The sequence below is a fragment of the Coloeus monedula genome (assembly GCF_965178545.1).
Source record: "Coloeus monedula genome assembly, chromosome: 1".
NCBI classification, from domain to species: Eukaryota; Metazoa; Chordata; class Aves; order Passeriformes; family Corvidae; genus Coloeus; species Coloeus monedula.
This window is the reverse complement of record NC_138781.1, coordinates 124,409,846-124,437,808: the sequence shown is the minus strand read 5'-3', so window position 1 is coordinate 124,437,808 and position 27,963 is coordinate 124,409,846. Positions and strand designations below refer to the sequence as shown.

At 42.2% G+C, this 27,963-nt stretch overlaps 1 protein-coding gene across 1 annotated transcript; it reads left to right on the top strand.

The window, feature by feature from the left end:
• Positions 1 to 448: 448 nt before the first annotated feature.
• Positions 449 to 16,777, top strand: VCPIP1 (valosin containing protein interacting protein 1). Its single transcript, XM_082298302.1, has 3 exons — positions 449 to 3,305; positions 8,499 to 8,585; positions 11,554 to 16,777. The coding sequence occupies exons 1-3, from the start codon at positions 617 to 619 to the stop codon at positions 12,423 to 12,425; spliced, it is 3,648 nt and encodes a 1,215-aa protein (XP_082154428.1). The 5' UTR covers positions 449 to 616; the 3' UTR covers positions 12,426 to 16,777.
• Positions 16,778 to 27,963: the final 11,186 nt, after the last annotated feature.

Here is a 27,963-nt window from a genome sequence, read left to right as displayed (position 1 = left end):
AGTGTCGCCTCAAACCAGCACCCGCGGGGCACAGAGGGGGAACCTACACGTGGGGTGTCACCTCAGACCAACACCCGAGCGGGACAGATCAGGAAAGTACATGTGGGGTGTCACCTCAGACCCTACTCCTACCCCCAGCGCTCCCGCAGGAAGCGCAACAAGCACCGCCGAGTGCCCTGCGCGTCCCACCCGGCCCACCCGCTCGCGGACTACACATCCCAGCAACCCCGCCGGGGCTCGCCCCTCTCCCGCCCTTCCCTCCCCCGTCCGCCGCATGGCACCACGGTCCCTGTAGTCTCCGCTGGGTACTCCGATCCCTTCCCCATCCTGGGCTTCTGCGGCGGGTAAAACTACCACTCCCGTCTGCCCCTGCGGCACCGCGCGTGCGCCGCCGGCGTGGAAGTGCGCGAGGCCGCGGCGCTGCGGGCACTGAGGCGGCCGAGGGGCGGTGAGAGCGGCGACAGCTTCCGCGTCGGACGGGGGGTGGCGAGCGGCGCTCGGTACCGCACGGGCGGCACCGGCGGCGTCTGAGAGGCGGCGGTCGTTGTCCGGCGCGCAGGGAATGCGCCTGTGAGGGCGGCGGAGGAGCGGGTGCGGGTGAAGCCCGGGCGGAGCGATGTCCCAGCCCCAGCAGCCGCCGCCGCCGTCCCCTCAGCAGCAGCCGCAGCCGCCGCCTCCGTCCGCCTCCAAGAAGCGAGACCGGCGCATCTTCTCGGGCACCTGCCCCGATCCCAAATGCCAGGCGCGGCTGTTCTTCCCGGCGCACGGGCCGCAGGGCAGCGGCAGCATCGAGTGCACGGACTGCGGGCGGCGCCACGAGCAGCGGCAGCTGCTGGCCGTGGAGGAGGTGACGGACCCCGACCTGGTGCTGCACAACCTGCTGCGGAATGCGCTGCTGGGCGTCAGCGGCGCCGGCCCGCCCCGCAGGAACACTGAGCTCGTCAAAGTCAATGGCCTCTCCAACTACCACTGCAAGCTCCTGGCCCCCATCCTGGCCCGCTATGGGATGGACAAGCAGACTGGCAAAGCCAAGCTCCTCACGGAGATGAACCAGGGAGACATATTTGACTGCTCCCTCCTGGGCGACCGCGCCTTCCTCATCGAGCCAGAGCACGTCGAAACCATGGGTTATGGGAAGGACCGCTCCGGCAGCCTCATATACCTGCACGACACCCTGGAGGACATCAAGAAGGCCAACAACAGTCAAGAGTGCCTCATTCCTGTCCACGTGGATGGAGATGGCCACTGCCTTGTCCATGCAGTCTCACGAGCCCTTGTTGGCAGGGAACTGTTCTGGCATGCTCTCAGAGAGAATCTCAAGAAGCATTTTGAGGAGAATCTAAGCCACTACAAGGCGCTTTTCCATGACTTTATTGATGCTGCAGAGTGGGAGGATATTATCAATGAATGTGACCCTTTGTTTGTTCCACCAGAAGGTGTGCCAATGGGCCTTAGAAATATTCACATCTTTGGTCTTGCCAATGTGCTTCACCGGCCTATCATCCTGTTAGACTCCTTGAGCGGAATGCGAAGCTCTGGAGATTATTCAGCAACGTTCCTCCCCGGTCTGATACCTCTGGAAAAATGCATGGGAAAAGATGGCATGTTGAACAAGCCGATCTGCATTGCGTGGAGTAGCTCAGGACGTAACCATTATATTCCTCTTGTTGGAATAAAAGGTGCTGCTTTACCTAAGCTGCCTAGGAAGCTACTTCCTAAAGCCTGGGGAGTTCCTCAAGACCTCATCAAAAAGTATATCATGTTAGAGGAGGATGGTGGTTGTATTATTGGAGGAGACAGAAGTTTACAGGATAAGTACTTGATGAGGCTTGTTGCTGCGATGGAGGAGGTTTTCATGAGTAAACACGGTATCCACCCCAGTCTTGTAGCTGATGTGCATCAATATTTCTACAGAAGGACTGGTGTAATAGGGGTCCAGCCCGAAGAGGTCACTGCAGCTGCCAAAAAAGCAGTGATGGACAACCGCCTTCACAGGTGCCTCATCTGTGGGGCTCTTTCAGAGCATCACGTTCCACCAGAGTGGCTGGCTCCTGGGGGGAAGCTGTATAACCTGGCAAAAAGTACCCACGGCCAGCTAAGGCCTGACAAAAATTACAGCTTTCCCCTGAACAGTTTGGTGTGTTCTTACAACCCTGTGAAGGATGTGCTGGTACCAGACTATGGCCTGAGTAATTTGACTGTTTGTAACTGGTGCCACGGTAACTTAATGCGTCGTGTCAGAGAAGATGGGTCTGTTTTGTATATTGATGGAGACAGAACTAATACTAGGTCTACAGGTGGCAAATGTGGCTGTGGATTCAAGCACTACTGGGAAGGTAAAGAATATGACAATCTGCCTGAAGCTTTTCCTATAACTCTAGAGTGGGGTGGAAGAGTGGTGAGAGAGACTGTCTACTGGTTCCAGTACGAAAGTGACACCTCTTTGAACAGCAACGTGTATGATGTCGCCATGAAACTTGTTACCAAGCACTTCCCTGGTGAATTTGGTAGCGAGATTCTTGTTCAGAAAGTTGTCAACACAATACTGCATCAAACTGCCAAAAAGAACCCTGATGATTATACCCCTGTAAATATCGATGGTGCTCATGCTCAAAGAGCTGATGATGTACAGCAAGGCCAAGAGTTAGAGTCACAACTTCCAACCAAAATAATTTTGACTGGACAGAAGGCTAAAACTTTGCACAAGGAGGAGTTGAATATGAGCAAAGCTGAAAGAACTATTCAGCAGAACATTGTGGACCAGGCTTCCGTAATGCAGAAACGGAAAAGTGAAAAATTGAAACAAGAGCATAAAGGGCAACCCAGGACTGCTTCTCCTGGGGCTGTTCGTGAGGGGCCCTCGTCTGCACCTGCTACACCAACCAAAACCCCGTATTCTCCAACATCTGCAAAAGAAAAGAAAATTCGAATAACCACCAATGATGGGAGGCAGTCAATGCTTACCTTGAAGTGCACTACCACCTTCTTGGAGCTCCAGGAAGGCATAGCGAGAGAATTTAATATTCCCCCATATTTGCAATGTATTCGCTACGGCTTTCCTCCAAAAGAGCTTCTGCCTCCCAAAGAAGGCATGGAGAATGAGCCCGTTCCTTTGCAGCACGGTGACAGGATTGCCATAGAAATCCTGAAGGGCAAGGAGGAAGGCAGGCAGGCTGCCTCAGCGCACTCAGCTCATGCTGTGAAGCACGAAGATGTTGCTGTGACCAGTAAGATCTCATCAAAGGATCTGCAAGAGCAAGTCGACAAGGAGATGTATTCGCTCTGTCTTCTGGCAACGCTCATGGGTAAGGCTGACTTTGTGTTATTCTTCAAAATTGTGTTTTTAAGTAGAAGATAACATTTTGCAAACTGCAGTTACATACAAATTTCCTTTTTTCTTAAATCATGGTTACTCAGGTTAATTCCCTTATTCCTTTACTAGAAGAGCATTTAATATGCTGTCAGTGACTTTTAGAAATGCATGTATGAGGTATATGAGATACTTGTTCTTCCTTTGCTATAAAGTCCTCTTTTAAAAATTGCTGTTTAGAAGTGATTGCATTCCCTCTGCCGTCCTGTCTCTCTCTTTTTCCTGCCTCTCATTAGGCACACATCTGAAGTGTATGTGTGAAAGCTACATAGTCTCTTTTTTCCTACATCTGCCTCAGGTTTCAGGAAATACATTCAGAACAGAGGTGAGAAGGGGATGCTGAGTGTCTGCTCATTGGAAGTTTGAGGAACAAATTCACCTTTGTAGTAGGATGAAATCCTGATATTTGGCCCCACAGGGAGTTGTCTTGGTTTAAGCAAATCAACTTGACATTTTCTACTTAGGTAATCTGTTTATTTTAAGTGAAGATCTGGTCTTTTTAAAGGGCTGCGAAAAGTATTATTTCAGAATATAAGCAGAGGAGAAACTGAAAGAATCTAAACATGGATCTGAATTTCAAAGGTTGGACATAGGGTTGCAGAGCTATACTGCAATATATTTATATTAGTCATGTAAATCTGACTGTTAAAAATTCAAGACAAAAGGACTTTTCTCAGGTGCCTGTGTTTTTTATTTTCCTTTTTGAACTCAGGAGACTTGGACCCACATTTGTGTAGTTTGTTCATCAGGTTTCACAGTTACTGCTGCTTTCTGGCAGGAAGTAGAACTGTAATTATCATACATTCAGCTCTACGAACCAGTTGAATAGTCATGTTTACAGGTTTGTTTTTTTTTGTGGGAGCCTTCTCTTTTGCTGGAGGGATTTGGTGTGGCTGAAGCATGTGATGTTTCAGAAACGAAACAATTACGTAATCACAGAGTGGTATGTCAGAAGTTCATCAAGCAGAACTTTGATTCTTTTCCAAGTGTGACTGTTTACTCCTTTGCAACATAGTGAGCTGAGTCACTACTCACCTTGTCACACTGACATTTACATCCCAGTTCCAAAGTGCAGGAAAATGTTAGGTTTAAAAGTTGTCTTAATTTTGAGATGAAGCTTAACAGAGTGCTTTCCTGTCTGCAGGACATACTGCTGAAAGTATAGTTATTGGCTTCAAAAAACTTTGGCTTGCTTTAAAAATATCTTGGCTACTTCAGCATTAAGGTGTGTCATTATTTTACAGGTGCTTATCCATAAACTGTAAGTTGATCTTGTATGCAAGAATGACTTTTTGTCTTGGCCATCATTACTGTTAGATTCTGCTTTAAGAGCACAGGTTAGAATAGAATTTACCTCACCCTTCTCTGGCTGCATCTGTCATGCATTACTAATAGAAGTAAAAGCAGCAGCAAGTGATGAACCAACCAGTTATAAAACCATGTTCAGCTACTGAATAAAATGCTATTATTATATTATCACTCTTCTGATTGGGTCTTTATTTTCCTTTAAAAATACTTGTGGAAAAAACCTTGTTACTAGACTGTTCACGATTATGATTTTTCAAGAGATTAACAAACTTCCTAAGTCCTTGCATTTTCTTAAGAGTGGCAGTTCCTCAAGGTGGCATATTCAGTCTTTTTGGGACAAGAAGCCTTAGTTTTTCTCAATGACATTTCTGTACTGCTAAAAACTGCTGCAAAAGTCTGAGAGCCAGCTTTGTGACTTTGTTCTGCTAAAAGCATTCCTGTAATACAGTCAGATTAGAATGTGTAGAGGGGCGATGCTGTTGAGATAGCTCACTGGGCCAGACACACTTTTCTTTTCCCCAGTGCCTATAGTGGAAGTGTGTCTTCAAACATCCATAATTATTGATTCTGTGTGCTTAGAAGATTTTCTTTCCTACAGAATCTCCTGTAGGCTGAAATATTTCTTTCTTATTTCAGCTACTATAATTGGTCTTTTCTGGTTTCAGCTACTTACTAGAATTTTAGATCGTGTTCTTTAATTTTTCTGTATATAATTTAAAAACAAGCCCTGGGAAATTAAATACTGTAATTTCTGGACCACTTAACATATTATGCATGACTTTTTGTAAAGCTTTCTCTTCTTTTTTTTGTTTAGCTCAAAATACAGAATTCTATAGGGAGATTATTAAAGGAATTGGAATTTTACATTAACATATTTAAAATGTTGTATTTTAAACCAGATTTAATTACACCCATGCAGAGGCACTCTGAATACATGCAAGCCAGATATGAATCTATTTTGCTTGGGTTTTTTTTCGTTGATTAATTCATCCGTGCACAAGGAATCAAAAAAGACAAGTTTAAATTAAATGTATTATTTGATACCAGGATTTTCTTGGAATTAAACAGCTTGCTTTGAAGCCAGCTGTAGTTTTCTATAACATGTTTATCAATTGAGTTTTTTATTTGTGTTGCACTTTGGGTGTTCTCTCTGCTCTCTGAAATGACAGTCTTTGGGCTTACAGCAGGTGCAGGCTAACTTGTACCAGCAAACAAGGCATGTTTGTGGGTAGGACAGTCTTGATTTGTTACCATACCTTAATGTTTGGGGGTTGGGGTCTGGTCTGAGGAAGTGTGTACTGGAGTAGGAACAGCGCAGAGAACATAATCTCTTTGATAAATGTAGTGTCTTGAGGGAGTTTTTAATCTAAATGATTATCCAAATTAAGTTGTGACCTATAAACATCTCACTGCCATGGCAAACAAACCAAAACAAACAGTAAAACTCAACTAAAAACAAAAATGTGCAAACCTCAAATGTCGTTTTAGTTGAGTCACACATACTAGTTCTTCTGATCTGGGAAAGTCCAGTTGTAACTGTGGGCTTTTTTGGTCTTCCAGTGGGAGATGTCTATCAAAACAGCATTTTTAGTTTGTATTTCTTTTCGTGGCTGATGCTTTTGTATTGTGAGCCCTGTTCTCCATGCTTTCCTGCATGTAGTCCTTGTTAGTGTTGCATAAAAGGCTATATAAACAGTTATGCTTCCCTTGTGCAAGGCTTGAAAAATCATGCCCTTGGCAAATAGGGAATCTTTCCTTGAAAAGTGTCACTAATGTCTAAAATTGGGCTTCTCCTAGAAGTCCAGTGGTTGTCTTGTGGAATGAAAGGGAGCCCTTCAAATAATAATCTATTGCTTGATGAAGCAGTAAAGGAGTCCTCAGTATGGAATCTTGCTGTCTGTGGCTTCTTCAGGCTTCAGTGAACTGACAGCTGTATTGTTACTTCTCAGTGCAGTGGTTATTATTTTGATTCTGGTGGGCAGTGTTTAAACCATCAGGAAAACTTGGAAGAGGCACAGTAGTGATGCTCTGGAGACACTGTGTATAGGGATGTGCATTTCAAACTGTAAATGAGAATAAGGATGCAGTTAGCAGTGACAGAAGACTTCCTTCAGTAGATCATGGAATATAAGAAAGAAGAGTAGTTGGTTTGTTACTTGGGTGTTCTTCTTGGAAGTGAAGGCCAAATTTGTGAGCTTGATGTGCAAATGCGATGAGCCTGAGCATATATGATTTGATGGAATGCTTTCAAAATTAATCAGATAATATAGGTCTCCTGTCTTTAAAACGTCCAAAGACAGAATGTGGTGAATGTGCACTGTACCTTTGTAGAGAGAATGGGGGCTTGAGTAATGCCTGTAGTGGAGAGGTGAGCAACAGTTGCAGGGGAACAGACGAGCAGGGAAGCGTACAGAATCCTGTGCCTTTTGTGCCTGCCAGGGAATGGAAACACAATGCTGGAGAGTGGCTTGAAGGGTTTCCAAGCGTAATGTAGCATATGATGCTGCTATCATGAGGGTGAAATACTTTCTCACCTGAGGCGGGTGGGACAGGAGAGTAAGTCACAGTTATCTTGTGAGATATACAGTAAAGAAATGCAAGGAGGGATTTAGATGTGCCATATATTCAGTATTTGGAAGCTATTAAAAATAGCTCTTTTATTTTATTTTCCTTATAACAACATGCAAAGACATATTGGTGGGTTATATTTTACAGCCTCACACATTCCAGCTGTCTCTATCCAAGTAGTACATCCAGTTAACTATGGTTGAAGATTTACATTCTCCAATCTTAATAGAAATTTGAGAGATGTGGTTATTGAGATTTCAATCCTACAGAAGGGGGCGATTTCTATATAAAATATCTCTGTATGTTTCCATAATATTTGATGGAAAGTGGGAAAATCAATTTTTTTCGGAAAATGTGTATGCGCAGTAGTTGTTTCTGCATCAGGAGAATGGAATTTATCAGTACTTTCTGTTTGCATTGCTTAGACAGCTACATAGCACACGTCACTTCTCCGGAGCAGGTAAGTGGTTAGCAAAATAAGGAAATGGTACAGGCAAAATGCAGATCTGAACTGATTGAGCAGGTGCTGGTAGGTCACTGATATTCCATCACTGTAACCCAATTTTTCTGTTCCTTATATTCCTTTCCTTATGTAGTCTAGGTTGGTTTTTTTTCACTCTGTGACCTTTAAAGATACCACATTTCAATGCCATTTTTGGCATTGTTGAAAAATGCTGGTTATACAGGACTGCCGGGGCCTCATGGTTGGTATTTTGCTTCCGACTCTCAAGAAAAGCAAGGTACAGACACACCTTCTATGCAGCTGCCTGGATGGATATTTGTGTCTCAGCTGCAGTGTTAAGTCTGGTGTGTGGCAGTTGTGAAATTGAGCTCTGATTTTTGAGAAGGTGTAGGGAATTCAAGTTTTAATGAGCAAGGATATGTGCTTGAATTTTGGAAGCGTGTTAATAATTTCCTAGTTTAATGTTGAAAGCAGAGATAGGAAGGGAATGGAGACTGATTTTTAGGGCCTGGCAAAGAACCAGAAGCTGCACTTTGGATCAAATCAAATTTGGGAACCTTTGTATTAGAACATGTAGGATATTTGACTGCAGATAGTGGTCTATTTTTCTGAAAGTCTCTCAATGTCCCGGGCTCCTGTTCTGTGCATTTGCAATAAAAATTCAAATTCTTTATTGCATAGAGGAGAGTGAGGACTCAGCTTTTGATTTAAGGAGTTACATTTTCAGCCATTGTCTATAATATGAAAATAAAACTGTTAAATTTTAATGATTGTGTTTCATTTTTCCAGGAGAAGATGTTTGGTCTTACGCGAAGGGGCTTCCTCAGTTGTTTCAGCAGGGTGGAGTATTCTACAGCATAATGAAGAAAACAACAGGTATTTTTTGGGTTTTGTTTTTATTCCTTCTTTCCTCTGTTTTCAAATCCTGAAAATTGTAAATTGGTATTGAGTCACTTGTAAGCATAAATATTTTTTTAAAATTCTATTACTATGGTAAATTTTCATTCCGAAAAGATCAGGGAACTCCTAATGCTCCCTCAGACAGACTAAGACTAGGGAATCTGACTAAAGATGCTTCATTGAACTTAAACCTCTTTATTTTCTAAAATTTCCCTCCCTGAATTGTACAAACAACTATTTTTTTTTTTTAAGACAGTATGACCAAAAAAAGTCAACTGATTTTTTGTTTTTCTAATTTTTTTCTCCTGTAAAGATCAAACAACAAGAAAATCATAGGACCTACTCCTGTTATACTTTAAAACGCTTACTGGATAAAGAGTTTTATCTTTCTCATGTTCTTCTTAGTAGATGTTTTATACAGGGTACTGTATGTTTGAAATTTAAATGGTTGATTAAATTTGTTTTTCATATTCCTAAGATTATTGTTCAAAAGCAAAGCTATCCATCCCGTTCTGCTGTTGCTGAGTCTTGGGCTCTGTGCAAAATAACCAAGCAAGCAGAGTTTATTTGATTTTTAGGTGGCTTTATAAATGCTGCCTACAAAGAATAGCAACTGTTTCTTTAGAGAAGAAAGTACTAAGGAATTATTTTCTCTCAAAGAAATTCTCTCAAAAATTTCTCTCTTATTTTCTTGATGAAATCTTTGCATTCACAGTTTAGCCCTTGTGCTTTCAGGTACTATAATGGTTCCTTTGCTGCTTTCTTGCTGTTTGATTTTTTTTCTTAGGCGGTTTTATCAGCCTTAACTTTATCTTACTTATTTCTGGAAATTAATTAAAATGTGTGGTATACTCAATGCCCATTATCTCTCACTGAATTATTAGCCTGGATAATAGAGTTAGCATGCAAGTGTCTTATAGCAGATCTGTTTCCTTTTAGTTTTCTTTCTTTTACTATGCTTGTACAGTAAAGACTGGTGTATTGTTTGTGGAAAGTGAATTGGCTTAAACAGTGCCTGATGGAAAGGGCATTTTTGACCAATTAATGGCTAGCCAGACTTGAAAGCCTGAAATGAATCCAAAAAATTTTAACTCAACTCATAGAAAATGTCTGACTTAAAAGCCATTTTTCCCAGCTGACTGTCCCAAGAAATAATGCTGTGGGAGACGGTAGTGTAAAATGCCTGCATGCAAAGAAGTGCAATAATTTCAAATACAGACTATCTTGGTAGGTACAATTCATATTTCAGCATTAGCGCACTTTTGCAATTCCAGTGTGCGACAATCTGACTCATCTTTCCACTTTAAGAAGCTCCTTATCTATTTGTAATTTGTAATCTTCTAATGTAATAATGCAGCTATCATACTGGACCTTTGGAACAAAGCTGTCTGTGAAGTGTAGGTACTGTTAATCAGTTGAAGTTTGATTTAATAGATCTTGTTTAAGATCTTACTTTGAGATTTCGGGATTGCAGTTTCTGAGGCAGTTTTGGTCAGTCATAGGAATTGTTGCAGTTCCCTCTTTTGCAAATGAAAATTGAGCTGCTAAATTATGTACTTAAAAGATGTTCTTCAGGCTAAGTTAGACAGGTAGCTGTTTGAGGTTAAATTTTGTTCTGCGTTTTGGCTGTTTGGTTATTGGCTCCCATGGATATGTAAATAAAGGAGCTATGTGTCTGAAGCTCTCAGAATAAAATCTTATTTGTAGGTTCTCTGCAATTGTGCACGTGTGAATCAGAAGCTGTGGAGGATGAGAGAGACTGGTCAGTCAGTTCATTAGTATGAAAACAGTTAATTCTCAAATTATTGAATGACCTTTTTCATTGATTCCCAGAATACTCATTTTGAAAACATAGTATTTGACAACACAGAAATAGAATTTGCTTGTTGTGTTTCTTCCCTTCTGAATAATTTCTGGTGGTTTTCTTCATAAATTTTGAGAATCAGAGGAAAAATCCCAACAATTTACCTGTTCCTGGCACCTTTTAAACAGTGTTGTTTTCATTGTAGCTCTCCATGCACAGGTGATGGAACTAAAGTGAGGAGAATGACTACAGCAAAGTTTTCATCTGCAGATAGCTTTTAACTCACAGAAAGCCACCATCACTAAAGTGATACCTTACTGCTTTTACCACAGCCTGCATGGGACAGAATTGAAAGAGTTATTTTGTGTTTTATGGTGATAAACTGTAAGAAATGAATATCAATTTTTGACACACAGAAGCTTCAGAACTTAAAATTATCTAGTGAACTCTCAGTTTTAACAGATTGGTCAAACTGTAAGTGGGACAATTAAACACACAGCAGATAAAAAATATTATGCATTATGTTTGTTTTGTAAAGGTTAATAGTTATAATCTCCAGGTCTACTAAATACAGTAAGCTTGAAACACTTCAGTTAATCTAGCAACATTTCCTCTCCAAAAAGAAGACTAAATAGCAAATTTAAAGTTCCTCAGGCTTAGCAGCAGTTATGCAACCTGAAATCCTACTACAGTTCTAAGTAGTATGGAAGGAGTCTTAAATAGTATTTCTCCAGACAGTGTTTTGAAATGTGCTTCTTGTCAGTTTTCTGGTTTTGGTTTTTGATGGTTTGGTTTTGTGTGGTTTTGGGAGGTGTGGGTTGGTGGTAGTGATGGAGTTTGGTTTGTTTTACATTACTGCAAGGATAGAACGGCAAGTTGTAGTGGTGTGGTTGTTTTATCCTGTAATAGTACAGAACTGTCTCTTCATCAGAGTCATAATAGAAGGCAGCAGCATCTTTGCAGTGTACTGTGGTTGCTATTGTATGGCATAAAAGCCTAAGCTTTTTCTTCCACAGTAGTAACTTTCAGTGTTTGATTTTACATACTTGATTCAGTAAATTTAAATACAGTAATTACTGTGTGTTCAGAGCATGCCTTAAAATACGTTAGCACTTTTATTAACTTTTCCTATCTTTATAGGTTTGGCTGATGGCAAGCACTGCACTTTCCCACATCTGCCTGGTAAAAACTTTGTGTACAATGCAGCAGAAGACAGATTAGAGCTGTGTGTGGATGCTGCTGGGCACTTCCCGATCGGTCCTGATGTTGAAGAGCTGGTTAAAGAGGCCTTAAGTCAAGTGCGAGCAGAAGCTACTTCAAGAAGCAGGGAAGCAAGTCCTTCACATGGAATGCTGAAGCTGGGTAGTGGTGGAGTAGTGAAAAAGAAATCTGAACAACTACATAACATAACTGCATTTCAAGGAAAGGGTCATTCCCTAGGAACTGCATCTAGTAGTCAACAACACGATCAAAGAGCCAGGGAAACACCACTTTTAAGAAAGCATAGCACAGAAACGGACTTCAGTCCTTCTGCTAAAATTGAGCCTTCTGTATTCACAGCTGCTTCTGGTAACAGTGAGCTTATTCGAATTGCTCCAGGAGTTGTGACAATGAGAGACAGCAGGCAGCTTGACCCCACTTTGATTGAGGCACAGAGAAAAAAGTTGCAGGAAATGGTCTCTTCTATTCAGGCTTCAATGGATAGACATTTGCGGGATCAGAATACAGAGCAGTCAGCATCAGTTGATGTATCTCAAAGAAAAGTAGAGGCAGTGAGTTCAACTGCTAAAACTGGGAGCTTTCAGGCTGCCTTACCTGAATCGTTTTCTGCACCAGGTGGTACTGAACTCTTGAATACTGAATCAACTGATGGTAACATGGTAAATTCTGTGGGAACAACATTCCCTGCAAGGTCTAAAGCACAAAAGGGAAATTCCGTTGAGGAGCTTGAGGAGATGGATAGTCAAGATGCAGGAATCACTAATGCAACTGAGCCAATGGATCACTCTTGATAGGTTACAATCTAATAAGGGTAGAAGAAATTACTGTTCAAATGTAATGTTTATTGGCTGGGCCACACAAAGTGATTAGTTATTAAATCTTGTATGTATGTCAAAGATTATATCATCTTATTCAGTGCATGATAAGCGTGTGATTGGCAATAGCTTTCAATATTACCATACTGCTGCCCAGGCTGGCTCTGTTACCTGTAAACTAGTTATTAGGAAATGCACTGAGATGAATATCTGCTGTACATGTGGGTTCTTGAAAATTCTTTGTAATTTTTAATTTCTTAAAAGTCTTAAAATTTAAGCCTGTGCAAGGTTCTTACCATGCTAGCATAAGGTTACTGGAAGGGCTAGAACAGGCAAAACTAGAAACATGGCAAAGTTAATTCTGTCCCAGGTACTTAATTCCAATAAAAAATACACTATAAGCATAAAATAGACATAAATTTCAAAAAGTAACTGAAACTAAACTTCTGCTCAATTTGATAATGCAGCATATACAGTACCTTAATTACATTGTGCTGGCACTTCTCCAGTGTAATAATTTTTTCATTCATATCCTCATCTCAGAAATCTTGGAATAAGTGTAACTTTAGTAAACTAAAGTCTAAGTTCTCCTATTGTCAGTTAGGAAGCAAGTTAGAAAAAAGACCACATAGCATATGATGATATATTGAATGTGGTGTGGTTATGAATGGCTGGCTGAGCCAACACAACCACTTCTGGTGCTCTTTTGGTAGCATGTCTTTATTTCCTCCCAGATACCAAACTGGTCAGGTGGTTGTGCAACTTTTGAGACAATTATGGGAGAGAAGTTGGCAATTGCAAGTAAGAACAAATGTTCAGTGGCAAATCCATTTCTTTTAGAAGACTTAGTTGCTAGCATTGGTTAGAAATGGCAAAAATGAAATAACAGCTATCCTCTTAAAAGCAAATTAACAATTTATTGGAAGGAAATGACTCTCTAACACACATTATCCTAAAGTGTTTGGTGATAATTGAACTTTTAGAAGCTCACTGTTTACTCTGTGGGAACAAGGAATACATGCTGTTTCAGTGTCTATAAAGACTACCCACCTCTCTCAGCCTCACTTCAGTTTGTGATGCAGATTTCTCTGCATCAGTGATAATAGAGCTGGTATCCACTTAAGTAGTGTGTTCATCAGACCTGTAGTGCTAGTTTTTAAGAAGCAGCCATTGTGCTCGCTCCCTAAGGATGGAATGTGTTTCTGATACTGCACTTTGCTTCCTATCTTCATAGTCATTTAAATGCACTATTGTTGCTTCTTCTCATGGTAAAATAACATTGAATGGATGAAAAGATGTTAATACAGCTTCAAAGGAATTAAGAGCATTTAAATACTGAAGTCTGTGTTTGTGCACATGTAGGTTTTTACCAGTTCACAAATGTGGTTTGTGTTGTATATGTTTGTATTCAGAAAAGTCTCCTCACTTTTTACATTTCTAATCACTTAAACAGTTCTAAGCATTAGTATGATAAAATGTCCCATGAGGAAGGATTTATTTTTGTATGTAGAACTGAAATGAAGCAAGTCTCTTAAAGAATAGCCCTTCTCTCTTGTTAATGAAAAATGCCTCTGTTGGTTAACTTTTTATGTGGATGGTACAAATATTTTATTATTTCGTACACTACTTAGAGGTAGAATATAAATATCACATTTTCACAGATAAATGAAAAATGTAAAGATCTCAAATTGCTATCTGGTAAGTTTAGCAATTTGGAAACTTGGAATGTATGAAGTAATTGGCTTGCCAGAACTGACCTTGCTGATGCACTGATTAACTGGCAGGGCTTATTCAATGAGAAACAGGATGCACATGCAGCAGCTGGAAGCCTGCCATGACTTCTGAAAACATTTAGTCTCCCATGAATCAGTCTAGCTGGCTGAAGGCTACATCTATATAGAAAATGTTGAGTAGAGGCTTGTGCTTTGTCACAGTGTTAGAAAAGTATAGCAATGACTTGTTCCTGAGAAAGAGTTTAAATTGGGAGAGGCTGAGGGGGAAGAATCTCCTGGATCTCTTGCATTTTAGACCAGGTAACCACTGCTTTGACAGTTTTAACCTTTTCTTTATTGAAAAAAGTCTTCCTTGGCTGGAAAAATAATGAGCAAGCAGTGTATATGAGAGAATTTCAAGTTTGAAATAAATGAAAATATTTATTGCACATCATTCTTATTTCAAGGAAAAATGCTTACTTCTTTCATGCCTTTCTGGTAAGACTGCAGAAGTTTGTGTGCCTTTTACTGTGTAAAGGGGAAGGCTTGGTTTAGTTTTGACACACTTCCCATTTCAGCAGTAATTTGACATTTTCCTTCTGATCTAAATAGACATAGAAACAGATAATAGCTCTGTTTGACTCACCATTAGTGTCATTTTGGGCCCACTCAAGTCGTGTAGATCAGAACCCTCCAGTTCCTAAAAGAAGATGGTCTCAAAGGACTGGTAAAATGGTGTCAATCACAAGATCCACTGGTGTGAATTCTGGAAGGCAGGATTGTGCATATTTCTTTGCAGTGTTCTTATCTCACGTGGCTTTTTCATGCATTTAATATCAGTGGTTTTGAGAAAGACAGCTTTTGATACTCTCAAGTGAAGCTAAACTCATCTATGTGCCAGTGAGATGTGTGACTGTGCAGGAGAAGTGAAATAAAGAACTCTGAAGTGTAAGTTGGAACAGATGTTTCATTTGGTTGCTGCCAGTGGGTGCAAATGTGAGTTGAGACAAATCTGTGTGCCTGTCTAAGGAGCACCAGTGTGCTTGTTAGAATTCCCTGTTAGAGTCAGGAAAATGCTGATGGGGTACAAGGGCAGGGAAGACTTCGGCTCATTGTGGATGAGAAGATGTGTCAGTAGGACTTCTCAAATGTCAAGAAAGATGCCCTTTGCTCAAAAAATAAAAGCAAGCAAGCCAAATTCTTTCCACCAAATTGCCTGTGGAAAGAGGTTTTGGTTTTGAGTACCCACTTTGATTACTTTCTTGTCTGAAGGCCAACCATCTTCTACACTGTGTCTCATGGCAAAGAAGACACATTATTAGAAAATCCTAAATGTTGCTATGGCTTAGTATGTATAACCTGAAGAGAAGATGATTACTGAAAATACAGGCCTAGTACAAAAATAAAAAGGGGAATGAACTAGATTGCTGATGAGCATGTGGGAAGCCTTGGGAGAACAGATCAGTTTTCCAGGGAAATGCAAGACTTTTACTACTTCAAATGGCTGGGTGCTTAGTAAGGTTGACTTTTTGATGGTGCTGTTTCTCTCTGAATTGTTTGCATTTCAGGAAGGGGAAATAAATAGCAGATTTTCAAATGAAATCAAAAGAAATGTATTTGGGATGTCTTCCCTGTTGTAGTCACAAAACGACTGTGTGCATTTTTGGCTTTGTGAATCTCATATAGTTTACTAGTTTTGTGCTGGCTACAAAATACAAGCTGAACGTTGCCTCTGATGGAGTGCTCTAGCAGTGTCACAGAGGCACAGTGCCACAGGGCTGTGTGCTAACAACTCTGCAAGGCCAAAATACTTGATTCATAAAGTAGAATCTGTTGTCACTGTCACAAGGTTAGTGGAGTTGCTCGCTACTTTTTCAATGCGCTGAAAATGCCAGGTATACAAAATTCATGATCACAGTTGGGAGGGTGATTCTTGGTATGAGTAGTATGGAAAATGAATGATTTAAGAAGATGCCACTGTTATCTCTACATTTGTTTGGCTCCTATTTTTAAATTTCAGAATCTACATGCTTTTGTAAAATAATAATAATATTAATATGAAGTTAATCCTTTTGTTAAAAAAAGCCATAACAGAGAGTGGTTTCTTTGTTTTGCTTGTGGATATCAGTTTAGCTTCATGAAGAAGTTGCTTAAGATCTTTAGAATGCAGGATTCCCTCTGAGCCCTTATGCCTGTGGTTGAGCAATAAAAGGTTGAAACAAGAGTGGTATTTTCAGAATTATTTTACGTTTGATGAGGATTATTGCCAAGAAATGAAGGAGTGCACTTTTAGGAGGGAATGCTATTTAAAATGTATAAATAGGAATTAAAATAGTGTATATATTTAGAAAAAAATCTTTTTAAAAAGTAAGTGCTTTACATGTTGAATTAAAAACAAATTAGCATAGAAACTATACCATCTTCACAGTACTGGCTGTTATCCAGCAAGGTTTGGTTTGTTTTATTTGTGATTGCTGTACTAATTATATTTGATTTTTTTATCTGTAATGTAACAATAGTGTATTATAACAGTATATAGTGTACTATACTACACTTCACTGTACAGTATTTGGAATTTTCTTTGATTGCTATATTAAAACTGTAAGTTAAAACATCTGCATTGGTCTTATAAGGTGCAACTTTTATCTAGCCTTTCACACATTAGCTTGTTTATTTAATGCCTACAAAATAAGTCAGTTGAAAATACATTAATTTCTGCATTTTGCATATAGATTGCATTATACTTGTATACATGAATGCTAGTACAGAAGTTGAAAAACTGATATGACTCTTCGGGAAGTAAAATGTGATGTCATCCATTTTCCTTTAGTAATGCTTATTTTAAAAAACAACGTTTTTGAAAGAAAAGGTCCTTAAGGAAAAAGTTAAAATTTTGACCTCATACCTGTTCTAAATATTTCATCGCATGTATAGGACCTTTGAGAGATTTCTAAACCATATATGTTTCATATATTTGAGACCAAAATTCATGACATGAGTCTTTTTTTTCAAAGTTATCACCAAGAAGATGTAGAAGAATGCTGACCGAGTCAGCATTTAAGATACCTTGCAATCCGTGATCTGAAACATTGGTCAAAATGTATTTCAAAGCAAAATTTTAATGTGTGCATGTAATATTGAAGTATGAATAGTATGATTTGGAAGAACAAGGCTTTTGAAAATTTGGTAATACTCAAAGATGAACATATTGGCAACTATTTAAGTTATCTCTATGCTTTTCTCACCAGTTACATATGGTACTTTGTTTCACAAATTGGCTTTAATCAAAACTTCTGAGCCTAGAAAGAAGCCATAAAACTGATCTGCAAAACTCTTGTGTTACTTCTTCCTGTATTTACTGAAAGGCTTTAATTCCAAGTGTGCTAGCATTAAAGCATTCTTTAAAATGATGGGTGTAAATATGCAGAGTTAATTTTGATTGCATGTCATATCATGAAGAACTGAAAATTATTCTTCAGAAGATTTGTATTTCAAAAGCTTAAATGCTTAATGCTAAGCTAGAAATTTGCTTGTCTTTATTAATACAGTGTTTATAATCTGAGCCAAAACCAGTACTGAATGTATGAAGCAACAAAGTGTGCTTTCAAAGTCTTTTCATTTACTTCTGCAATTAATTGTACAGTCTTAATATTTGTCTAAATTTTTATTTTGGATTGGAATTGTTGAGTTTGGCTTGTTACTTGTTGTTTGGTTGGTTTGTCTCTTTTTTTACTTATGCATGTTCACAGCAAATCTGTTGTAACGTCGCTGTAAAACCCCAGCTTCCTGTCACCGTAAGACTCCTCAAATACAACCCTATCCCTAGGGCCAGGGTGAGAGTGAACCTTGGGTATTCATCAACGTGTGTAGTGAGTTACGGAAGGTGCTTTTGCTATTACACAGTCAGTTCAAACACCTTGTGCTGACTGCAGAAGTTAATTGAAATTATGTTGCTTTGCTTGATGTAGAGGCTTTGATAAATATTGGCTTCTACAGGTCTGTGATGTTTTGAGCATTTGTTACTCGGAAATAGATAAAGAAAAGTAGGTGTTTGGATTCACAGTAGACTTGATGGCCAACCTGACATTGCAGAAACCCTGTTGCTACAGCTGGTTTGAAATGGATTATTTGGATTTGAATTACTTAAATTGATGTACACTGGGTTATTCTGAACATCTGTTAACACGGGAATTAGGCTTTGGTGTAAGCGTGACCTCTGTTGCAGTAACTTGCAGGCACTTTAAGAGGCTTCAGAAAAGACTATTATTCTCTGTTCTGTTACTGAAAAACATTGATTGTGAGATAGCTGCAGAGACTTGTATTTGGACTTTATCCACCTCTATTTTTAAAAGACTACCTAATTTTGTTTTCTGCTGGAAATAATACTTCTAGTGGCTTGTCTTGCTGGTGGCAAATCTAATTTCACTTCTAAAGTGATCCTGTAGGTCTGGACTGGGTCTGTGCTGTTTGGAAACTTATATTCAATAAGTGAAAAATTAAAAGAAAGATGGCAGATGGAAGGAAGTTACCAGAAATTATAAGAAGATTTAAATGGTGCTGTGGTTCTTATTAGCCAACAGTCTGTGGAGTCTGGCTGCATGAAATGCACAGTCACTTCTTACAAACCCTTAAGGCATGCTTCAAGCAACTTCTTTCAGAATAAGAAAACTTGATTTTATAGGCTATTTTGTCAAGTCAGTGTTTAAGTTTTTCTTTAAAATGAAGTTTCTTTCAGATTGTCACATTGTTGTGTAAATACAGAGCAATACTTGCCAGATGGTACCTCCTGATCCTAAATTCTCCTTTCCCACGTGCACTTGTGCCACCTCTGCAAATCCTCAAGAGGTCTCTTCTGATGCTGGGCTGCCTTTCCTGTTTGCTTTTCATCTGTCATTTGAACTTTTGTTGTATATCCTTTTTACCACGGGTGTTTTTGTAAGTTTATTGTCCTCTGTTTATACTGCGCCTCTTAGGGATACTGAGAGGCAACAAATGATCACATTTCACACAAATTAGGCTGATGTATATGAAAACCTTATTACAAGCACAGAAACCTTACACAGCACAGAAAGGAACAAAGGGAGATTCCTGGGAGATGGGAGGACTTACCTGCATTTTCAGGAGAAGGGAAGAAGAAGTATAAGGATTTATCAATGTTCCTAAAAATTCACCTAGTAGTTCTGTAGGGCAACCATGTTTTATGTTGTTCCATCTCCATGGTGCAATTTTAGAAGCTGCAGTGGTTCACTCCAAATCTGGGGATTTCCCTGAGATCCACCTTTCTCTTCTCCCAGGAGCAGAAGCTGCCAAATATATACATTTCAACCCAATGGGAGAGAAGGGGTGAGACCTTACCGCACATTGCCCCATGAAGGTGTAGGTTTTGTGGCAGTGAGAAAAAACACACGGAAAAGGCAAGGGCTTAACTTAAACATGTGATGAATGAAATAACTCTACTTCTAACTATTTGTATGTTCAAATCTGCTCAAGTGCTGCTCAGTTCATACCAAATCCTACATCTGAACATTGCACATACAAGAATGCACATACAAGAATACTACTTTTTTCTCCACTGTGTCTTAGAATAAGGCCCTTCCTGGCTTCCTAAGACAGATGCTGGAAATAGCAATTATTTTTGCAGGCAGCAAAGAGGGATGCAGGAAATAAAGGTCAAGAGTACCTGCTTCTTTTGTTTTCAAATTAAGAAAAGTCAAGCCATGGTACAATGGAAGAAACTAAATGCCAGTATTTATTTCTTTGGTCCCTCTGTTTTTCCTAACCATAACTACTACTTTACCCTGCCATATTCACCAACATCTTTTTTTGATTTGTTTTCTTCCCTGCATTTGAGGTCAGCTGAGCTAGCCCATTCCCTCAGTCTGGAAACTTTGAACTCTCAGTTCGCTATTAAGCAAGCAGCCCAAAAAGTCCCAGGTATCTATTGCCACTGTGAAAATCATCTTTTTTTTATTTAACATTTTGTTTCTTTTCAACCCTAACCCTGAGGTTCTACATTGTAAACTCTCATAAACTTGCATCTTTTCACAAACTCAGAAAATACGTTTGCAGTAACTAATGACCTTTCAAACCTTTCAATGACACCTCTTCTACCTGGAGAAGTGGAGCCAGGATGGAGGTGTGCAGTCTTTTGCATTCGTAAGCACCCTCTGATCTCTCTTCTGCTGGAATTCTGCAGGGCATGGGAGCAACACTGCCTTGGATAAAGAGGTAAACTACAGTTGTGCAAGCAGCAGAGGCCAGCACCTCTGGGAGTGCTGGCTGTGATACTGGCAGATTTGTCTGTGTGATTCCTATTTTTGTAATCAGTGTTGGGAGTCTTGCTGCTAGTTTGGGAAGTTGGGGGTCAAAACACTGTTCTTTTTATAAAGTACTTTTGATTTTTGGGTAGAAAGTTAAGCCAACTGCTTTTCATCTATCACTGGGATACTATTGACCTTAGGCTGAATCTAGCTCAGGCTGTTGCCAGGACAGTGTTAGTGTTGCCTGACTGTCAGGTTGGCTCAGTCTGGCTCTGACTGCTTTAGTCCCTTTCTTTAAGAGTAATTGTTTACTCCTGGAGTTGATAAAAATCTAAGAATTAAGTTGACTTCTCTTGCATTTCTAGTGATGACTTGCTCAAGTGTAATTCTAAAACCATGGGGTAATGCTAGTATCTGATTAACAAGTGACTTGCAAGTGTCCCCTTTGGTCTCCAAAGTTGTAAATATGTTGGTGAAATTCTTTTTTTAAAACATTTGCATGCCTGACCAGAGCTATTAAAATTATTCCTCCATAATTTCCAAAATAAACAAGTGGCATTTGAGAAATTAGAAAGGTTGTTAACTGAGATTAATATTATAATCTAAGCTAGCAGTGGTATCATTACTAATTATTGCGAGAGTTAATAGCAAGATGATAGGAGATGTCTAAGTGTAAGCTTAGGAATGTTTTTTCTCTCTTCCATTGATTCAAGGCTGTACTGCTTTTAGCCCCTAAAAATTAATATTTGCTTGTATAGTGCCTCATTTAAGTTAATGCTCATGCCATTGAAACCATAGGAAGTGTGGTTGCCAAATCAAAGGAATACTGTCAATCAGTGTAGCTGCCATTGTACTTTGCACAGCAGATGAGGTGAGGCTTAGAGCTTTGTTTCGAAGTGACAGCATCCGTCTGAGCTGTGCAATGACACCATTTCCTTGCCCTCTGTGCTAGAGGATCCTAGTGTTGGTCTCTGGCAGGGCCATATCCCTGGAGCTGCTTTACTGATATTCTGAGCATGGGAACTGTGCTTGTTTTTTTTCAGTCCAAGGCTTGATTTCAAGGCCACCTCAGAATTCTTTCAGTAGTTGTACAGCCTCGTTGATAAGCTGATATAGGCTGCTTTGGAAACATGCAAGATGTTTTGTGTGCATGATTGTCAGGGAGGTTAATGCACCAGAGTTAATTCTGAGCCCATCCAGATACACTTGATTATTTTGGTATTTTTGTGATATGGTAGCCTTTAAGCTTTTTGTTTCCACCCTCCCTACTCTAGCATGAATAATGTTAATACAGTAAAGTAAAATTCATGAAATCACGAAGTACATGCAATTCTTCTGGGTCTGAACACAGGCTGGTTGAATTAGACAAGTAACAGTACTTCCCCTCTCCAAAAGGCTGTATAAATAGGTTGAGTCAAAGTGCCCAGAACTTGCTAACTCTTCTGGGTGAAGGGGTTGATCCTTTAAGACTTAACATTTTAAGAAAATGCTACAAAAAGCATTTAGAGAGAATTCCAACAAAATGAGATCAGCCATGAATAGAATATTGTCCTTCAGAATCTTTGATACCAAGCAGTTGGAAAAAAGAATAAAACAAGACTAAGTATGACTCTGAAGGCACACAGCAAGTGGAAATTGCTCTGAACTTCAGCTTCTCTGAACTGACTATGACATGCATGACTGGAGTACGGATGACAAGCTGGAATCTTCAGTACTGAGAGAGAACAGATGCAGATAATAAGGTGCTGTGATATGAAGAACTATTTTAATTTAAAAGAGTATCTGGTGCATATCCTTCTGTTCTTCACTGGGAATTTCTTGAAACATGGGGAGGAAGCTCAGCCCCACCAGGGTGATGCAAGCAAGAACACCTTGGGTGCAGAATGAGTGGTGCTGTGACATTGAATCGAGACCAAGTCAAGCAGCTGGGTTGAAGACTTGATGGATACATGTGGTTTGACAAACATATTTGGTGTTTCAGCCAGTGCTGAGCTCTGAAGATTGCAGTCATTGGAGCAACTGGTGATAAAATATTGAAGACTACTAAAAGGAAAGTACCTGGTAAAAAAACCTGTGAAGTCACCTACACTGAGCTTTTTCTTTATTTTAGCAATCATCAAGTGTTTCTTTTACGTTATAGATCTTAGTTCTGTGAGACTGGCAGCAACTGGCTGGGAAACTGTTTGCTGAGGAAATAAGCCACTTGTTTTCCACAATTCAAAAAACTGATTATTGAGTTTACCTTGTAGGATTTTTTTCTAGATTCTTCTCTCATACCAAGAAGTCAGTTGCATGCCTTGTTGATTATTTGTGCTGAGAATTATCTTCACAAAGACTCTAGGTTCCTCTGTTGTAAGGTTTCCAAACAACCTACAGGGAGAACATTTAAGACAGACTGATTATTCTTAACTTCAAGTCAATGATATTAAGCCTCTCGGAGAACATCCATGTACTGCTTTATTGTCCACAGAAATGTTGAATTAGCTGCCTGAATTCACAATGAGATTCTGATGCATAGCAGCAAAGAATTACAAACTTCTGCATGTGACTTCAGAGTTTTTCTATAATTTCCTTGTGACAATAGGCAGTGGGGTCATGACTGGTATTTTTTATTCATTAAGGGCTTTATCAGGAAATAGATTGAACTCTCACCAGATTGGAGCAGTAAAAAATGAGCCAAATAATACACATATGGACTTAACGTATGGCCTTATAGTGTGGTACCTTCATACCACTGCAGCTTGGTGAAATTTTTAGAAGTATCTGTGTTGCACGGGAAGGGACCTGTTTCCCAGCAGGAACAATCTGCTGTTAGTTAAGGTCATAATGAATGTCTCATAGAAGTTTTTTCCCCTGTGGATCAGCAGGAAACTATACAAGAAGGAATAAATAATGGAACAAATGATAGGACCATCATTCCCTCTTCCAGGGCATTTTGCCCATTGAATCATCTGGGTAAGAGCAAGTGTTCTGTCTTTGGAAATATGTTGCCCACTGCTATTAGTACTTGGCCAACACTACAAAACCCAAGCAAGATCCAAATGCCAACAGCTGATTTAAGTGTTGTTTGGTTTTGGTTTGTCAGGAGACTCAACTAAACAGTTCTAAGGTAATGGGAAAGTGGCAAAAATGCTACTGGAAGTATGTCCACTGTGACTCAAGGGTCTGTGACCTAGGAGTGATTTGCCTCACTCTGACACCCTGAACCTTCAGTGAAGTCTTTGCACGTGGTCATGTTCTTTGGGTCTAGGCTGGAACCGAGCTCTCCTTTGTCACAAGGGAGTCTTGGAAAGGGCAAACAAAGGCAGAAAGCAGTTCTTGCACAATGGAACTCAGATATTGCTGGCTGGTGAGTGTCCTATCAGAAGCCTATCAAGACTGAGCCTGGTGGCTTGTGGGCTGTGACAGCTCTGATGGGATGGGAGGGGACAGTCCGTATCCTGCTACAGTGTCTGTTTGTGCCTTCTTTCTTATAAGGGCTCTGAAGAGAAAGGTAGACCTCTGGCTTGGTTTTGTGAAGCTACTAGGAGCTGAGAAGAGATAGAGAGAGAGGGATGCATCTTCATGCTTCTTTTTTTTTGTCATGTAGGAGCAAAAGAAATGCCAAACATTAGACCTCGTCACACAGGACAGTAACAGGAGAAAAAAAAAAGAAAAAAAAAAGTGAGGTGTGTATGTGCTTACTGGTGTACTTCAAGGAGAATGTTTACTGGATGTCATAACAAACTACATCTTTAGCCTATTATTCTTTTTAACAACAGGACCATCAGTACTTATTAATTTAGCAATTTGCTTCAGCTAATGCTTTCAGGATCTATTTCCTGCAAATTAGGAACACACGTGTTACTATGGGAATATACAAGAAGGTACCTATTTAGACAATATTTTTATTTCAGACTCCTTTTCACTTTGAATTAAATATGAGTGCTAAAAGATGCCATTTCATACTGTATGAGGCTGATGACACAAATCCTGTCTCAGGGTGGTTTTTATTACTTTTTCATTACAGCTTTTGTAGTTCAAAGACTCCTGCCAGAGCTTTGATGTGGGGAAACCTGCTGTGTTGTCATCTCTGGATACTAAAAGTGCATCACAAGGAATATAGGTTGGTGCTGAACACCTATTAGCAAAGACTACAAATAGAACCCTCAAGGAATGTGTTTTCTTCGTGAAAGATGCAATTATACGAGTTCGTCCTTGTAACAGTAGGTTTGTGGTGCGGTTGAAAATTGGTTTTTGGTGGGTTTTGCCGCGATTTTGCCCTCCCGTGCCTTGGGGGCTGTGCCGCCGCCTGCAGTTCCTGCGTGCCCGCGCAGGGGGCGCTGCGAGCCCGGCGTTCCCGCCCGCAGGCCCTGGGAACATCGACAGTGCCGTGGGGATGTACCGGGAACATCCATAGTGCAGTGGGAATGTACCGGGAACATCCATAGTGCAGTGGGGATGTACCGGGAACATCCATAGTGCAGTGGGAATGTACCGGGAACATCCATAGTGCCGTGGGGATGTACCGGGAACATCCATAGTGCAGTGGGAATGTACCGGGAACATCCATAGTGCCGTGGGGATGTACCAGGAACATCGGCAGCGCCTTGGGGATGTACCGGGAACATCCATAATGCAGTGGGGATGTACCGGGAACATCCATAATGCAGTGGGGATGTACCGGGAACATCCATAATGCAGTGGGAATGTACCAGGAACATCCATAGTGCCGTGGGGATGTACCGGGAACATCGACAGTGCCGTGGGGATGTACCGGGAACATCCATAATGCAGTGGGGATGTACCGGGAACATCCATAATGCAGTGGGGATGTACCGGGAACATCCATAGTGCCGTGAGGATGTACCAGGAACATCGGCAGCGCCTTGGGGATGTACCGGGAACATCCATAGTGCTGTGGGGATGTACAGACTCCACACACGGCTCCATTTATTCAGATAACTTCTGTGAATTCCATCCTGGTGGACAATAGACTGCCCATGAGCCAGCAGTGTGCCCCGGTGCCCAAGAAGGCCAGTGGTACCCTGGGGTGGCATCAGGAAGAGCATTGCCAGCAGGGCGAGGGAGGTGATCCTGCCCCTCTACTGACCCCTGGTGAGGCCACGTCTGGAGTGCTGTGTGCAATTCTGGGTTCTTCAGGACAAGAGAGACGTGGATTTCCTGCAGCAGGTCTAGCAGAGGGCTGCAAAGATGATTAAGGGAGTGGAGCATCTCTCTTTAAATACAATTTGAAGCATAACTGGAGCACCTCATGTAGTGACAGGACAAAGGGGAATGGATTCAAACTAAAAGACAGTAGGTTTAGATTAGATATTAGGAAAAAGTTATCACCCTTCACTAAGGATGATAAGGTACTGGAACAGGTTGCCCAGAGAAGTTGTGGATGCCCCATCCCTGAAAGTGTTCCAGGCCAGGTTGGATGGGGCTTTGAGCAGCCTGGTCTAGCGAAGATATCCCTGCCCATGGCATGGGGGCTGAAACTAGATGATCTTTAAGGTCCCTTTCAACACAAATCATTCTATAGTTCCAGGTAAAGACTCATGTAGGGAAATACTTACAACACACAGAGGTTCTGCTGGAATGTAGCTTGTACTTCATGATGGTATAGCTTCAGGAAGTCATTGCCTCTGTGATGGTGGTGGTTAGCAAATTTCCTTAAGTACATCACTGAAAAAAAACGTATTTGGAAAGAAGATGATGGATAAGAAGCCATCTGCCGTTTTGGTGATTTATTTTGACCACTAAAGTAAAAATCACATTGCAATTAATAAAAAGAGATGGTTTTGGCCCTGTGATGGATGTGAGCACCCCAGTGTCAAGTGACCACCATGACTGAGCACCTTTAAATGCTGTCCCTATCCTTCTGGTTTTTTTGACCGTGCAGCTACCAACACCTGTCTTTAAAGCAGGTGCTCCCACCGTGTTCTCCTAGGAGCTCTGTGGAGTCCACCTGTCCACCAGCACAGCTACACGAGGATGCGATGCCATGTTTCTACCAGAAAGGAAGCTGTAGCCAGGTGGAGTTCAGCTTCTCCCAGGCAACTAGTGACAGGACGAGAGCGCATAGTCTTAAACTGTGCCAGGGGAGTTTAGGTTAGACATTAGGAATTTCTTCACGGAAAGGGTGACTAAACACTGGAATGGGCTGCCCAGGGAGGTGGTGTAGTCACCGCCCATGGAGGTATTCAAGGAAAGACTGGGTTTGGCACTCAGTGCCATGATGCAGCTGACGATCTGAGAAGTCTTTTCGAACCTGATTCTGTTTGGGGGTGACCTCTTCCAAACAGACCCGGGCCGTGCCCGTGGCTGGAGCAGGCGCCCCGTAAGAGCGCTGGGTGGATGATGGATGAGACCCGCGCTTCCCGCTCCTCAAGCACGCGAGCAACCACAGGGCAAGGATTTTCCGGCAAGGAAGGGAAGCGGGAAGCGCTGCCCTCATACGCCGGGAAAGCTCGTCCCCGGCGCGGGAGCGAGACGGGCCGAGAGCACCTCGCCCCCTGCACTGACGGATCCACCGGCAGTAGGGCCGAGGGTGCGGGAGACGCCGCTGGACTTTTGGGCCGCTCGTAGATCCATGTCTCCGTCCCGAGCGCGTCTCTATGCTCCAGCTGTTCCCGGGAAGGGAATTCCAGCGCTAGTTACGACGTACATCACCGGTGGCACCGCCAAGAAAGGCTTTATACCGTGCAGCCGGCGGTATAACCAGCTCCCTTCGATAGCTCAGCTGGTAGAGCGGAGGACTGTAGAGGCGCGGCCCGCGGGAATCCTTAGGTCGCTGGTTCGATTCCGGCTCGAAGGAGACGCTCGGTTTTGCCGCGCGGGGGCGGCCCCGCCGTTACCTTTTCATTCTTTTGCCGTCGGGAGCCGCCGCCGTTGCCGCCGGCGCGGGGGCGGCTCGCGGGTGCTCGCGGCGGGGCGTTGCGGGGCCACCCCGCTCCCCCCGCCCCGGCCCCGTCACATCGCCCGCCCGCCGGCGCGAGGCCCCGCCCCCTCCCGCCCGGCGCGCGGAGCCGCGTGCGGTCGGCGGCGGCCAATGGGGCGTCAGTCCGCCTGCGCAGATTCAAACGGCGGCTCGCGGGGGGGAGGCTGCGCGCGAGATTCGGGCGGCACCGGCCGAGCGCGCCGCGAGCGCCGGCGGCTGAGCCCGAGCGGCGGTGGCGGCCGGTGCGCGGTGGGGGCCGGGCGGGCACAGGGCAGGGCAGCGGAGCAAAGCGGCCCGCAGACGGAGGGAAGGAGGGCGGCGGGTGCCGCCGGAACCCGCGGCAACTCTGACAGCATCGGAGAGCGAGGCACAGTAGGGGCGAGAAAGGGGCCGCTGCGCGCCCCGTCCTTGCGGGCAGCGGCCAGGCCGAGCCATGCCTGACGCGCCGGGGCCGGGCCGGGGCTGAGGGCGGCCGCCGGGGCGCTGCGGGCACCGCGGGGAGCAGCGGGCCCTGGGAGGATCCCTGCCCGGCTGGAGCCTTTCTGAGCCGCCGGTGCCCCGCTACGTCCCCTGCCCTGCTGTGAGAAAGGGAGCCCGGGCGGCTCGGGGGCTCTGTA

Coding starts and splice junctions, on each gene's coding strand:
- VCPIP1 (XM_082298302.1), top strand. CDS start 617: ATGTCCCAGCCCCAGCAGCCGCCGCCGCCGTCCCCTCAGCAGCAGCCG. Junction 3,306..8,498: donor TCTTCTGGCAACGCTCATGG/GTAAGGCTGACT, acceptor TCATTTTTCCAG/GAGAAGATGTTTGGTCTTAC. Junction 8,586..11,553: donor CATAATGAAGAAAACAACAG/GTATTTTTTGGG, acceptor CTATCTTTATAG/GTTTGGCTGATGGCAAGCAC.